Source organism: Muscardinus avellanarius (genome assembly GCF_963383645.1).
Source record: "Muscardinus avellanarius genome assembly, chromosome: 6".
Lineage (NCBI taxonomy): Eukaryota > Metazoa > Chordata > Mammalia > Rodentia > Gliridae > Muscardinus > Muscardinus avellanarius.
The window spans coordinates 16488925-16502870 of NC_137791.1; the positions used below are offsets into that span (position 1 = coordinate 16488925).

Consider the following 13946-nt stretch of genomic DNA (forward strand, 5'->3'; position numbering starts at 1 on the left):
TCTTGTATTTAGCAAGATATTAAAACTAGCTTATAATAACAATGGTAGATTATATATTGTTTTGTTTCTCTAACCTTATGAGACGGTCAGTGCTGAGTAGCCGTTGCAAGCCAGCCAGTGGCCTTCCCTCTTGGGAGCTGGATGTATATATTGCGTGAGGTGTTAATATACACATGCCTATTTGTATAGACTCAGGCAGATTTGTTTATTCATAATCATCTATTTACTAGGTGCACGTGTATGTACATTAAATGCAGGGCTGCTCAATTCTAAACTGCAAGGTTTTGTTCTGATTGTATCTTTGCAGTGGTCATGTAAGAGCCTGTTTACATAATGCAAAACAAGAACAGCGCTGAGTCCTTTAAGCAGTAAATGCTCTCTTCACACAGTTCCCATGCTCCTTAAATTGACGTATGTGGTAATTAGGATATTTGGGAACTAGAAAAAAGAAGGCAGGAGGTACATACAGTAAGGCAATCTCAGTAATATGCCCCTTGACAGGGCAGGTATTGATTTACCAATAAAGAATATTAAAAGAACATAATTCAAAAGGTTTCTTTTTTCTTTCACAAATGTTTTCTCTTTCCATTAATCTTTGTTTTCAGCCCCCTTGGGTTCCTGCACGCTCAATCCGGCTTTCTGCTTTCATGTATGGAATCGCATGATTTAAAAAAAATTATAGTGAAAAATAAGCCCATGTTTTATTTTATGGAGGAAAGAGTCAGCAACAAGTATAATTGTCAGTTCCTTCTTGCCTGAGAAGAATCCACCCTGATTCTCCTTTGCTTAGGTTCTTGAACCCATGACATTATTAAGGGGGACATTGCTGAAGTATGTAGAACTCAGGATAGATAATGTGGTTAGTCACATTACTCGATGTTATTGAACCATGCTGGTTGTGCGGTATTCAAGCGTTCCTTTTTCTCAAATGGAAATGGCTTTTTTCTTTTCCAGTGAAAAAGAGTGGCTGCTGCAAAGCATTTACTCAAGAATATATAAAAGAAAGTAAAAATAAACAAAACAATATATAATCCACCATTGTTATAAGCTAGTTTTAATATCTTTCTAGATAGAAGGTAGGCCTTTTCCTTTTGTCTTTCGGTACTGGGGAGTGAACTCAGAGGCATTCTACCTCCAAGCTACATCCCTAGGTCTCTTTTTTAAATTTTATTTGGACAGTGTCTCGCTAGGTTGATGAGAATCTCACTACTTACTGGGTTGTCCTCAAACCCGTGATCCTCCTGCCTCAGCCTCCCAAGTACTGGGATTACAAGTATGTGCCAGTATGTCCGGCTATGATATGGGCCTTTCTGTGTATGTGTGTGCGTGTGTGTGTGCATGTGTGCATGTGTGTGTGTGCATACAAACACATATACAATATATTTTCATAAAATTTGTTTTATGTCTTTCTCATTACTCTCTATTGCTTGTCTTCGTTTAACAATACGTTGTGAACCTCTCTGCACATCCACACCTACAGGCTTATGACATAATTTTCAAAGGTCCAAAAAATGCTTTATGCTCTGTTCTGCCTTCTCCTCTATGAGAAGGCGCTAAAGACCATGCTGAGCATTTTGTCTCACCACTACATTGTCTCTTTTTTAATTTTTTATTTTTTTTTTGCGATAGTGGGGAAAGAACCCAGGGGCATTCTACCTCTGAGCAACACCCCCAGACCTATTTTTTATTCTTTATTTTGAAACAAGGTCTCACTGAGTTGCAGAGGGCCTCACTAAGTAGCTGAGGCTGTCCGCGAACCGCGATCCTCCGGTCTCAGCCTCCCGAATGCTGGGATTACAAGTGTGCGCCGCCATGCCCGGCATGTCTCTTGGATTCTAAGGATTTTAGTTATTTATCTGCTTATTGCTATCAGCCTCTCCTGCATCCCACAATGATTTTTGTTTTTAACTTATATGCTTTTTCTATCATTGCTTTTTATATAAAATAAAATTAGAATTGTTTGCGTTAATAATAGTAACACAAACACCAAGCCAGGGCTTCTCTGGGCCGAGTGTGATAATGTTGGGCCGTGGTTCTGCTAACTCGACTACTCAGAGGCATCTCTGTCTCGCTTTTGAGTTCTCAGATCGTTTTTTAGAGAGTTTAAAGTTCTAAATAAATGTGACATCATTGTAGCTACCTGGACAGAATTACTGGATTTACCATCAGTTCTCTCATTATCCTGACACCAACTTCTTATGTCTTTTTACTATATTTTCATAGCTTTTTTAAAAAGACAGCTCCATCTAAACAGAAAACTGGTATTCTTACAGATCGTGCAAATATCAAGTCAAATTCAAATATCAAAATGCATAACATTAACCAAATTGGCTTTAGACACCGAATAATTTGAGAGAAAATTAATCTGTTCCTAATCTTAAAAAGAAAGTTAAATATGCATAGTATGCAAAAATTAAAATGATTCCACTTGCATTCAGCTATTCAGTGTGACTTATTAGAATTTATTTGATTCCTTTAGATAATTCCTTTGTATGCACGATTTTAATTCCTTCAGCCCGTTTTCTTGTCTTAAAATTCAAGATGATATTTCCTATCTTTATCTCATAAGTGTGTTGAGGATCAAATGGGATAAAACCAGTGGAACGCTTATAGCAATCTTAAGTCCCATGCGAGTTTAAGGTAATACTTATTACCTTATAGCAATCTTAAGTCCCATGCGAGTTTAAGGTAATACTTATTACCTTATAGCAATCTTAAGTGCCATGCAAGTTCAAGGTAATATTATTATTGGAAATAATAGAAAAGACCTACTCGGTGTTATATATAGTAGAGATATGCAAAATTTCAGTTCAAAAGGGTGAATCTATAATTCAAGAAAGAGGAAGATTAATGATCCTGTCCGTATCCTTAATGGGCACCGTTCAGAGGTTTAGAAATCTAAACTGTATTCCCTGACCTATCACTCACTTTCGTCGTAACGTGGTGAAATTTACCTCCAATGTTTAAAGCAGACCAAGAGAATATACATGGGCTGGCTTAGTCTGGATTACTTAAAACTGCACAAATTGACGGGCCATTCGAATCAGTCACACTGTCAAATGTTTTGCATTTAATTTGCTGGCTAAACCCCGTAGATGAGTTTAGTTATGTTCACAACTATATGCAAGAGAAAGAAGAGAACTCAAATTTTTTGAAAAATTGATGTAATGCTAGGCCTCATATAGCCAGATGATAATTCTTTTCTTTCTTTCTTTCTCTCTCTCTCTCTTTCTTTCTTTCTTGCTTTCTTTCTTGCTTTCTTGCTTTCTTGCTTTCTTTTTGGTACTAGGGATTGAACTCAGAGGCATTCTACCTTCAAGCCATACCCTCAGCCCTATTTTATTTTATTATTTTTTAAATTTTCAATTAGGGCCTCTCTAAGTTGCCGAGGAGCTCACTGAGTTGCTGAGACTGGCCTGGAACCTGTGATCCTCCGGTCTCAGCTCCCAGGTATACCGGGATTACAGGCAGGCACCACTGTGCCTGGCTCCCAGATGTTAATTCTAAAGCTGATGGTTATGGAGGGCTTACTCCGTGCTGGGTATTCTTCCCCCTGCCTTGTGTGTGTGTTGATTCCTTTAGTACGTGCTATAGAATAATAATACACCCCTCATAATAGCTACATCTCAATCCTTTGCAATCTGTGACTATGTCAAATCGCATGGCCAAAAACGACTGTGCAGTTGTGAGTACATGAAGGACATTGGGATGGGGGATTATTCTGGATTCCATGAGTGGGCCCAGTGTAATCACAAAGGCCCCCGTAAGTGAAAGACAGGGGCAGGTGAGGGAGAGTCGGGGCTGTAAGGTCTGAGAAAGGCACGGCCACCGATGGCTTCACAGATGGGGGAGCAGCAGCCTCCAGGGGCGGGACAGAGCAAGGACAGGGACTCTCCCCCGAAATTTCCGCAGAGAAACACAGCCCTGCCCAAACCTTGATTTTAGCACAGGAAGGACTATTTTGTACTTCTGATCTACAGGGTGTCAAAATGGCAGATTGTGTGTGTGGTGTGTTGTGTGGGTTTCAGTACTGGGGATTGACCTAGACCCCCAGCCCTTATTTTATATTTTATTTTGAAACAGAGTCTCACTAAGTTGCTGAGGCTAGCCTGGAACCTGCCCTCCTCCTGTCTCAGCCTCCCAAGTAACTGGGATTACAGGCGTGCACCACCGCGCCTGGCCCGGTGGTGTTTTAAGCCACTACATCTGTGGTGATCTGTTGGAGAATTTTACACACACACACACACACACACACACACACACACACACACACACCTACATTTGATTTGAGCTCATTTGCTTATTATCTGCATGACTTCAAAGAAGTTATTCAACCCCAGTGCCTTTGTATTAAAATGGGTGCCATATTTACCTCTTATTTAGTGATGGGGATTAAACGTCTTAATTTATACCAGCACTGACTGACCTATAGAAAGCACTCAGACATGATAACCCTACAACATTCACGTCCTGATATTGTCACTGACTAATTCTTGCTCCGGATGTTGCCTACGAAGCCGCGTCGTAGTCTGAGGGTATCTTTCTTCTCAAGCCTTTATGAATCTGTTTAAAAGGCCAATATTCATCTTTTTAGTAACTATGATTCCAGAGAACTTAGAGAAGGGAGAAAATATTTGTTTTAATTGAGAAGGGGAAAGGAGGGATCAGTGCCCCCACCATGCAGTCGTGAGTTAGCCTTATCATAAGAAGAGAAGGTAACTAGCAGTGAGCATCGACATTATGCCATTACTAATATTCTCTCACTTAATCTTACCAAAGCCATTTGAATGACACAGAAAGACTTTTTTTTTAATAGATGGGGAGAGTAAGTGATAAAGGGGACAAAGTCATTCAACATCCCATGGAGCAGGTTGGGATTCAAACCCAGTAGACCGCCTGGCCTTTCGCATAGGATGGCTTTGCAATAAGTCTGTCCTCGACTGATTCCACATGATTGAGGCAGAAACCACTTGTGACTTGCCAGGAATGAGTAATGATTTATGCTGAACGAAGCTATTGAGTGGCAAGCAACACGTGGGCATAATTTCTGCTATTATCTTGTCCAGCTGCAAAATGATTTTTCTTCTGACCACGTAACTGTCAACATCCCTGGCTGTGTAAAGAAAGAACTTTTTGTTAACCAGTTGTAGCCCATGATGTGACTTGGAAGACCTAGGCATAGCAGGAGTGGACACCTTTTTAGCATGTCTTCCTCCATGACAGTAAATAAGTTTTTCATCACACCTAAGAAGTTTAAGCTCGGGGAGCCAGAAGATTCAGCTCTGCAGCTGGAAATCCTAATCAAACCCAAAGATAGCTTTCCTAATCTTCTTCAGAATGATAGAAACCGCTTGCTAAGTTCTCAGGATCTCCTGAAGACAGATCTAGGAGTGTCACAGACAATCCAGGTCAGCTCATCAGGTAATATACCTCACTTCTCTGTTATCAAATTCCTCACTGATTTCTTCTCCTAAAATTTATTTGAGCACAGGACCACAAATGAAAAAAAAAAAAAAAGAACTCATTTGTTGGCATTGCCTATGCCATTGCTGATTGTATTGACCTTTTAAAAAAATTTTTATGTGAATTTTAATTTACCGTGAGTCCTTTCTGAGGTTTTACTTCTGACTTACCGTAGTCTTCTACAGAGAAGTAAAAGATGTCTTTGGTCGCCCGACTGCCCTCGCCTAAGACGTACAGGATCCTCATCTCATCAATGTCACCTTAAGGAGAGAGTGGACATCACCCCGAGTCACAACGCTGGCAAGCACAAAACCTCACAACTGTGATGCTTTCACAGGGCATAAAGCTACTACTGGAATGGAAATTTATTATTATTATTATTGTTATTATTATTATTATTATTATTAATTATTATTATTTTGGTGGTACTGGGGGTGAAACCCAGAGGCTTTCTACCTCTGGGCTATACTCCCAGACCCATTTTATATTTTATTTGGAAACAGGGTCTCACTAAGTAGCTGGGGCTGGCTTCGAACCTGTGCAATCCTCCTGTCTCAGCCTCCCAAGCGCGGGGATCACAAGCGTGTGCCACCACATCCGACCAGAACTGAAATTTAAGATGATGATGAGCTGGGTGTGGTGGCACACGCTTGTAATCTCAGCATTTGGGAAGTTGAGACAGGAGGATCTCGGTTTGTGGACAGCCTCAGCTATTTAGTGAGGCCCTTTGCAATTCAGTGAGACCCTGTTTCAAAATAAAGAATAAAAAAATAGGGCTGGGGGTATAGCTCAGAGGTAGAATGCCCCTGGGTTTCATCTTCAGTCTCTCTCTCTCTCTCTCTCTCTCTCTCTCTCTCTCTCTCTCTCTCTCTCACACACACACACACACACACACACACACACACACACACACACACAGATTAAAACAATATATGGAGCAGCCAGAAGACACCAGGTGTCACATCACCGGGGAAGCAGAGAGCCTGCCTCAGCTTCACCATTAGTATTAGCATCAAACATAAAAGAAAAATGATCTTTAAAGCACAGCACCTCATACATTTAGACAAATTTAGTCCTATGCATTTTAGGTGCAAAAATTACATTTGAATAGTACACTGAATATGTGCAGTATAAGAATTTATAACCAAACTCCAGATAGCAAACATCATCTTTAAAAGTCCATACTTATAGCCAGGTGTGGCGGCTCACACCTGTAATCCCAGTACTTGGGAAGCTGAGGCAAGAGGTTTCCAGGTGCAAGGCCAGCCTTAGCAACTTTGAGACCCTGTTTCAAAATTAAAAAAAAAATAAAAAGGGATTGGGTACATAGCTGGGAAGTAGAATGGCCCTGGGACCAATCCCTGGGATGGAAAATAAATAAGCAAATAAATGAAAGTTCAGACTTTACAGTAAACTATGCAGACAATTTCTAGAGAGGCCATTCTTAAAATTCAAAACCAAACTGATATTATCAAAATGAATGCAACCTTATGTTGTAGTGATTTCAGAAGCCGATGCTGTCTTCTGTGTTTGCAGCTTTAAGATACAATGGCAAGATTTTAAAAATATCTGTGGTTCCTGCCAAATGAGCATTCTGATGAAATAGGTGAAAAAAAGAACTTGTTGCCTTTTTTTTTTTGTTGTTCCTCAGATATAATTTTGCATCCATTGTGCTTTCTTTTCTTTCTTTTTTTTTTTTTTTTGGAACTGATAATCGAACCCAGAGATTTTTTTTTTTTTTTTTTTTTTTTGGTAGTACTGGGGATTGAACCCAGGGGCGTTCTACCTCTGAGCTATACCCTATCCCTATTTTACTATTTTATTCTTTATTTTGAAACAGTGTCTCACTAAATTGCACAGGACCTCCCAAGTTTCTGAGACTGGCAGTGAACTTACCATCCTCCTTTCTCAGCCTCCCAAGTACTGGGATTATAAGCATGCACCACCATGCCCAGCGGAACCCAGGGCATTCTGCCTTCAAGGTCCACCCCTAGCTCTATTTATTTATTTTATTTATTTATTTATTTATTTATTTATTTATTTATTTATTTATTTATTTTTGCGGGTCTGAGGATGGAACCCAGGGGCATTTGACCTCGAACCTACGATCCTCCTATCTCAGCCTCCAAAGTAAGCGCCACCACACCCGGCTTGTATTGTCCTGTATGTTTAGAAAATCAGAGTCTTATCAGAAATTATTGAAGGTCAGAACCATTTTACAGGAGCTGAGATATCTGGGCCTTGGAGAGGGGAGAGTCAGAGACATTGGGGAAGAGGTACTGACCTTGTGTAAACACGCGTGTGCTCTTGTTTCCCACGGCAGTGTTGACTAGGAAGCCCTGCTCGGGTCCTCTAGTCACGGTATACTTTAGCAGCTGGTGGGGGCCGCCCTGATCTTCTGCCCTCAGAGACTGGCTGCTGAAAAGGAAGCCCGTGTGTCCTGTGTGGAGATGCTTCAAGCCGGGGGCACCACTGTTAATGACAATCCGGGGGAGGCTGCCGTGGAGGGAGCTTATCTGGATCCTTATTATCTGAGGTTTGTGCGTCTCCAGAGCAGTGTCTGGGAAGACATAGAAGCCAGCGTGAGCGCCATCTGTCACAGTCAAGGAGAAACTATCTTCCGGGGTCGCGCTGCCGTCATGCTGGTAGCTAATCAGGTTCTCTTTCAGGTCTTGCTCTGTGAAAGTGGTCACGGCACGGCTTCCATTATACAGAAGCCTGCCATGGACCGGAGCCTGGATAATGGTAAAGAGAATAAGATCATCTGGGGTATCCTTGTCTGTTGCTGTCAACTCAAAAGGAGTGACCAGTTTTCGGTTCCCTTTCTGCAGCCTTAGTTTGTGGATGGTCAGGATAGGTTTCTGGTTGTCCTCCTCTGTGACAAAGATCCTGAAGGTTCTGAACACAGGGTGGCGCCCATCTGTCACTCTTAACTCAAAGCCATCCGTCTTTATCTCATGCATTGAAGTGTGGACATAGGATATTTTGTGGCCGGCCAGTTGATGCCGAGTGAAAGAGGTCAGCGGCTCCCCGGGGCGGTCCGAGATCTCCAAGTGACCCAGGTTAGGAGCTTGCGTGATGCTAAAGCAGAGTTGTTCATGGAGGATAAGGATGTCACTGGTGTTCAGCAGTTCAGTGGTGAGGGTCACCCTGTCCCCTTCCACTAAGGCAAACCTTCTGCTGACTACCTCAGGAAAGACCCCATTTAAGCTGCCGATGGTTATGTAGAAGTAGCGGTCCTTCAAAGGGTTAACCCCATCGGTCACATCAAACTTGATGAGGTCAACAACCCCTTCTAGGCCTGTGTGGGTGTAACGGATGAGGCCCCTGTCAATCTCCTCCTGGGTAAAGTTCATTCCCAGAGTGAGGTTGTCTCTAACTTCTCCTCTGGGTTTCCTCAGTCGCTGTAGAAGTCCTTGCTTAGGCTCAGAATAGAGGACAAAACTGAGGCTCCTGTCATCTGAGTCAAGATCTGTGGCCTTGAGGATCTGGTTGGTGATGACCTTAGAATGTCCCGTCTCTACTTCCAGCCGCTCGTTCACGGTCAGCTGGGGGGGTTCGTCATCTACCAGGATCACCACAACGGGTACCTTTTTGTGGGTGGCGTGCTTGCCGTCACTCAGCTGGACCTCAAAGCTGTCCTCTGTGGTCTCAGAGTCATCGTGCTCGTACACAATGGAGGAGGCCTCCTGGATCTCTCGCAAGGTGAAGCTGCGGACGGGCTGGCTGCCTGTGGCCAGCTGTCGTAGGATCCGTCCGTGCCGAGGGAAGGCTGTGACTTGGAAGTGGAGCTCGCTTGGTGGCAGGTCAGCGTCTGCTCCGGTGAGTAGTGGGGGATCGATGACCAAGCTCATCCCCTCCAATACGACCAGCTCACGGGCAACGAGTTCGGGCTCCTCGTCATTGGTGGGTAAGATGATAATAGGGAGGAAGACCGGGGGAGAGAGATTGACGCCATCGGAGCAGTGAAAGGTGACTCCATCCATTTGTGGCTCTACCCCCTGGTGGATACTCTGGACATAACTGATGTGTCCCTCTCGGACATCCCTGATGGAGAAGGCACTGATGGGACGACCAGCCCGGGACACTGATGATCCAGGAGCAGGCACCATGTTTTCCAGGTACCCGGAGGCTGGCTGGCAAGTTATGATGCATAGGACTTCATCTAGGGGAGTGTCCACATCCTCGACCTTGAGATGTTGTGAGGTCAGGGAGCTCTTCCCACCTTCCCAGACAACAAAGGGCTCTCCCTCCAGGCCTGTGGGGGCCAGATCATCCACGGGCAACACAGTCACTTGTACCTGTACCCTTCCCACTCTACTGCCCCCCACTACCCAGTGATCTGAATCCCCGGAGAGGACGAGACTGAAAGCATCGTACTGCTTTTGGAGACCAACTTCACCTCCAGTGTGGATGTAGGCTACTGCCCCACCGACGAGGTCCTTTTGTGTGAATCGTTCTGCGGGCACACCATTCACCAGAATAATGCCCAGTTTGGGGCTGTCGTCCACCAAGAAAGACAGCATCGGGCCATCCGTGTCCTTTCTTCCATGAATGACACCCACATTGACCTCCATGGCTCTGTTCTCTAGCACATCTATGGAAATATCCAATGATAGATGATCTGTGATGGAGACCCTGGTACTCGTGTCAGTCTCAGTGGGGTGCACAGAAATCTGGACAGCGATGGGTACCTGGTGCACCCCGTCACTTACCTCAAGGTGGAAGATGTCACTGGATGTCTTGCCTCCGCTGTGCTGGTAAGAGATACTACCATTAATAATATCAGCTCTCATGAAAGATTCTCCTGGGACCATACATTTTTCAAAGTACCGCAACTGTCCCTGTTGGGGACCCCAGACTAAGGTGAAGACAATTTGGTTCAAGTCTGAGTCAGGGTCCATAACATCCAGCTCATTAGTGCTGAGGATAAAGCTATCTCCCTCTAAGAGAATAAAGCCTCTGTTGGTGATGTCTGGAGGCTGGTTGTCCACAGGCTGCAGAAATACTGTGAATGTGCCTAGCACGCTATTGCCAACAGCATCTTCCACCTGGTAGGTGAACTGCACAACCCGAGGCACAATCCCCAGCATCTTCGGAGGGGGCAGGTAAGCAATCTTGTGGTGATTTACCTGGGCCTGGGTGAAGTGCATGACGGGGGTGTCTGGCGACTCTGCGAGCACAATCCCTCCGGCCTCGACTTGGTGGTTGTTGTCTGTGTCAGTCGGGGGTGTCAGTATGGTGTACCACAGGTACTGGTCATCTGAGTTCTGGTCAGTATATCGGAGGAATTTCTTCTGGAAGCGAGTGAGCTGGTATTCTCGGACAGTCATTTCCAGAGTAGTTCCTGGATACAGCTCTGGACTCTGCACATCCACTGGCTGGATCCTGATGGTGAAGAAGTGCTGGTTGGATAGGTTGGGTGGGTCATGGTCATCTTGTACATGGAAAGCCAGCTGGGCTGTTACAGGCTGAGCGCTGTGTGGCCCAACATGGCGGTAGAAGAGTCTCCCTTCCACGATGTCTCTCTGCAGCCACTCCGTCACCACCGTCTCGTAAAGTCCTTCTCTCTCCACATAGCGCCAGTCACTATCCAGAGGGGGCAGAGGTGGCTGAGTCCGCCGCAGCAGCAGGTCCCCGAGGCGCCGGCCCGAGTGGGAGGAACCGGGCACCAGCTGCCACTCCCTGCCTTTCTCTGTGTCCTCCAGAGGCTGGTCTTCCAGCACAAAGCAGATGGTAGAGTCCTCAGAATCAGTATCTGTAGCACTCAGGACAAAGGCAGAGATCTGGACCACCTGCCCCTCAGCCAGTGAGAGGCCAGCGTTAACAGTGACCTTGGGAGGCTCATCGTCCACAGGGATGATGGTGATGGGGAAGAGGAATTCCACCTGGTGGTGCCCATCTTGTACCCGGAAGATGATGTTGTCACTCTGGGTCTCACTCCCGTCATGCTTGTACAACACGCGCCCTGCTGCCAGGTCCGCTGGTGTGAAACTGGTATACCCTGCGGGTGCTCCAAGCACCACCAGCTGCCCGTGTCTCAAGCCCCCTACTGCTGCCACTTGCAGGTCTTGCAGGTTATCTCTATCACTAATCTGAAGGTTGTGGGCATTAGACAGGGGCTTTGACTGACCTTCAAAAAGCATTAGTCCCCTGTTAGAGCTGATTACTGGAGCCAGATTGTTGACAGACTTGATGACAACCGTGAAGGCAAAGGGGTCTGAGGCAGCGCCATCTCCATCCACCACCTCGAGCTGCAGCTGGAAGATGCGGTCCCGATCAGAGTTCTCTGCCGGGGGCCGATAGGCAATCCTCAGCTCTCGCAGCTCCCTCTGGGTGAAGAAGGTGACAGGGCGGCCCAGGGGGTCGTCAGTGCTGACCACATAGCCCTGCTGGCCTGGGCGCCCTGCGGGGGCATCGAGAATGTTGAACACCAGGTCGCCAGCGTCAGACTCAAGATCATCCGCAGCCAGAGCGTCGGGGGTCAGGGCTGTTAGCGCCAACTGGTCGACCTCCACCATCATGGGGGCCGCCAAGCTGGGCCTGGGCGCCGTGTTCTCCATGGGCGTCTGCATCCTCACTAACAGCTGGAAATGCTCGCGGGCCAGCACCTTCATCGACCCAGCGCTTCCGTCCTCTGGTCCTAGCTGCTCCACCATCATGGGTACATAGTCCCGGTTGGGCCAGGATGTAGCAAGGATGTGCTGATAGCGCACCCCAGCCCGGACAAACACCTCGCAATCTACGCTCTTACCCCGCGGGAGGGGGACCCCCGTGGCGTCCACCAGGCGTCCATACCTGGGCAGTGGGCCACCCTCGAGAGGCAGAAGGGTGAGCCGGCACCTGCGGGGCTCCGGGCCGGCGAAGTCCAGCACTCTCCTGTCGATGGCACGGCTGTAGCCCCGCGGGTTCCAGACCGTCAAGGGCCTGTTGCGCTTCACCAGCTCCGGCGGGGAGAGGACCACGTCCACCGCCAGCGTGAGGGGCAGCACCCACCGGGAAGCCGCGGCGTCGTAGCTCAGCTGCAGCCGCACCCGGGCGCGCCCCGGGCCGCGGGAGCCGAAGTCGGTGTAGCGGACCTGGCGCGGGGCGAAGGCGCAGGGGAAGCGGCGCGGGGAGAGCGCGCCCCGGGGCGCGGGCAGGACGTCCAGCACGGTCACCTCGCACCGGTCCCCCGGCTGCGCTCGGATCACCAGGTCCCGGAGCGGGTCGAGCCAACGCGAGCGGCCCAGGGCCACCCGGAGCCCGGGGTTGGCGGTCAGGATGCTGGGGCCCTGGCGGCGGCCGCGGTCCAGGGCTCCCCAGCCAGGCGGGTAGGGCGCCGGGCGTGGCTGGCTCCCGGGCGAGGGTCCCGGTCCCTGCAGCGCGGCACAACTCAGGAGCAGGCAGGAGAGCGCCACAAGCCGCGGGGGCGTCCCGGAGGGCTGCCGCCAACCCCCAGCCATCGCCAGGATGGGACGCAGGCGTCGGGACGCGCCGAGGTGCCTATCCAAAGAGGCACCCGCTGGGTAGCAGGTGCAGGCGTGCAGGCGGCGGCTGCTGTCCAGCGGGAAGCGATGCGTGGATCCAGCGAGGGTCAGCTGCAGGTAGTAGCTTCGTCCACCTCCTGCTTCCCCAGATCCTAACTGTACCCCCAGCTGGAGCCAGCGGCCCCCCAGCTGCCTTACAGACCTTGGCGCCGCCGCCAAAGGGGGCTGATCTGCCTTGGTTCAGCCCAGGCTGCCCGTGTCCGACCGGCTGGTCTGGACGCTTTCTTGCCTGGGTGCCGCAAAGGGATTGTCCCTCAGAGATGAGAGAGAGACGGTGACTGGAGCGGGGTCCGTCCTGCGCGTGGGAGACTCCGCTGGCGTGGTCCATTCATCCCGGAGAAGATGTTTCTGGTAGAGCGGAGAGACATCATTCCTCTTCCTTAGCGCCGACAGGAGAGCATTTTCTTGCCAAAATTGAGTCTCACTTTGGGCATAAAAGAAGCTGGTGGGAGCTACTTTGCAAATAGGATTCTGTAGCTGTCTGTCTGATGAAGCACCTTATTCCAGGTCGTGCGTAATTCTGTGTTTCCCAAACAACTCTCTGACATTTTTCTTCTGCTCAGCTCCTGAGAAAAAGGAACCTCAGCTCCGGGGCTGGCAAACTCGAATAGCTTGGGGTCTGTCTGCAGTCCTGGGTCTCATATAAAGCAACGGGTGTGCATGCAGGTCAGCGTTCATCCATTTTCTTAGAATGGAGTTTCCATACCTGGTCAACAGAGATGGTCTGTGAGTTTACTAGGCACGCTTCTTTCTAATTACTTTCTTGGCATAAGAAAATATATACTGGCCAGAGGTGAGGGTGTTAAGAGAAACCACAGCAAAGAAAAGACCACAGACACTTGGATCCATCCCTATTTAACCTCCAGAATCAGGCTTGCAGATGACAATAATTGCCCTCTCTGGGCGTCATGTCAGGTACACAGTCATCTTGATGTTTTAAGCATAAGAGGAGTC

The 13946-nt window shown here is 47.8% G+C and overlaps 1 protein-coding gene across 1 annotated transcript in view; it reads right to left on the reverse strand.

Moving 5' to 3' along the window:
* FREM3 (FRAS1 related extracellular matrix 3) overlaps positions 1 to 12908 on the reverse strand; it is a gene marked incomplete at both ends in the record, with an annotated part of 33883 nt that extends 20975 nt beyond the window's left edge. The window contains 2 exons of the mRNA XM_080697150.1: positions 5634 to 5723; positions 7748 to 12908. Of these exons, the coding sequence (XP_080553276.1) occupies positions 5634 to 5723; positions 7748 to 12908 (5251 nt within the window). The remainder of the gene's footprint in view (positions 1 to 5633; positions 5724 to 7747) is intronic.
* Between the last annotated feature and the right edge of the window lie 1038 nt (positions 12909 to 13946).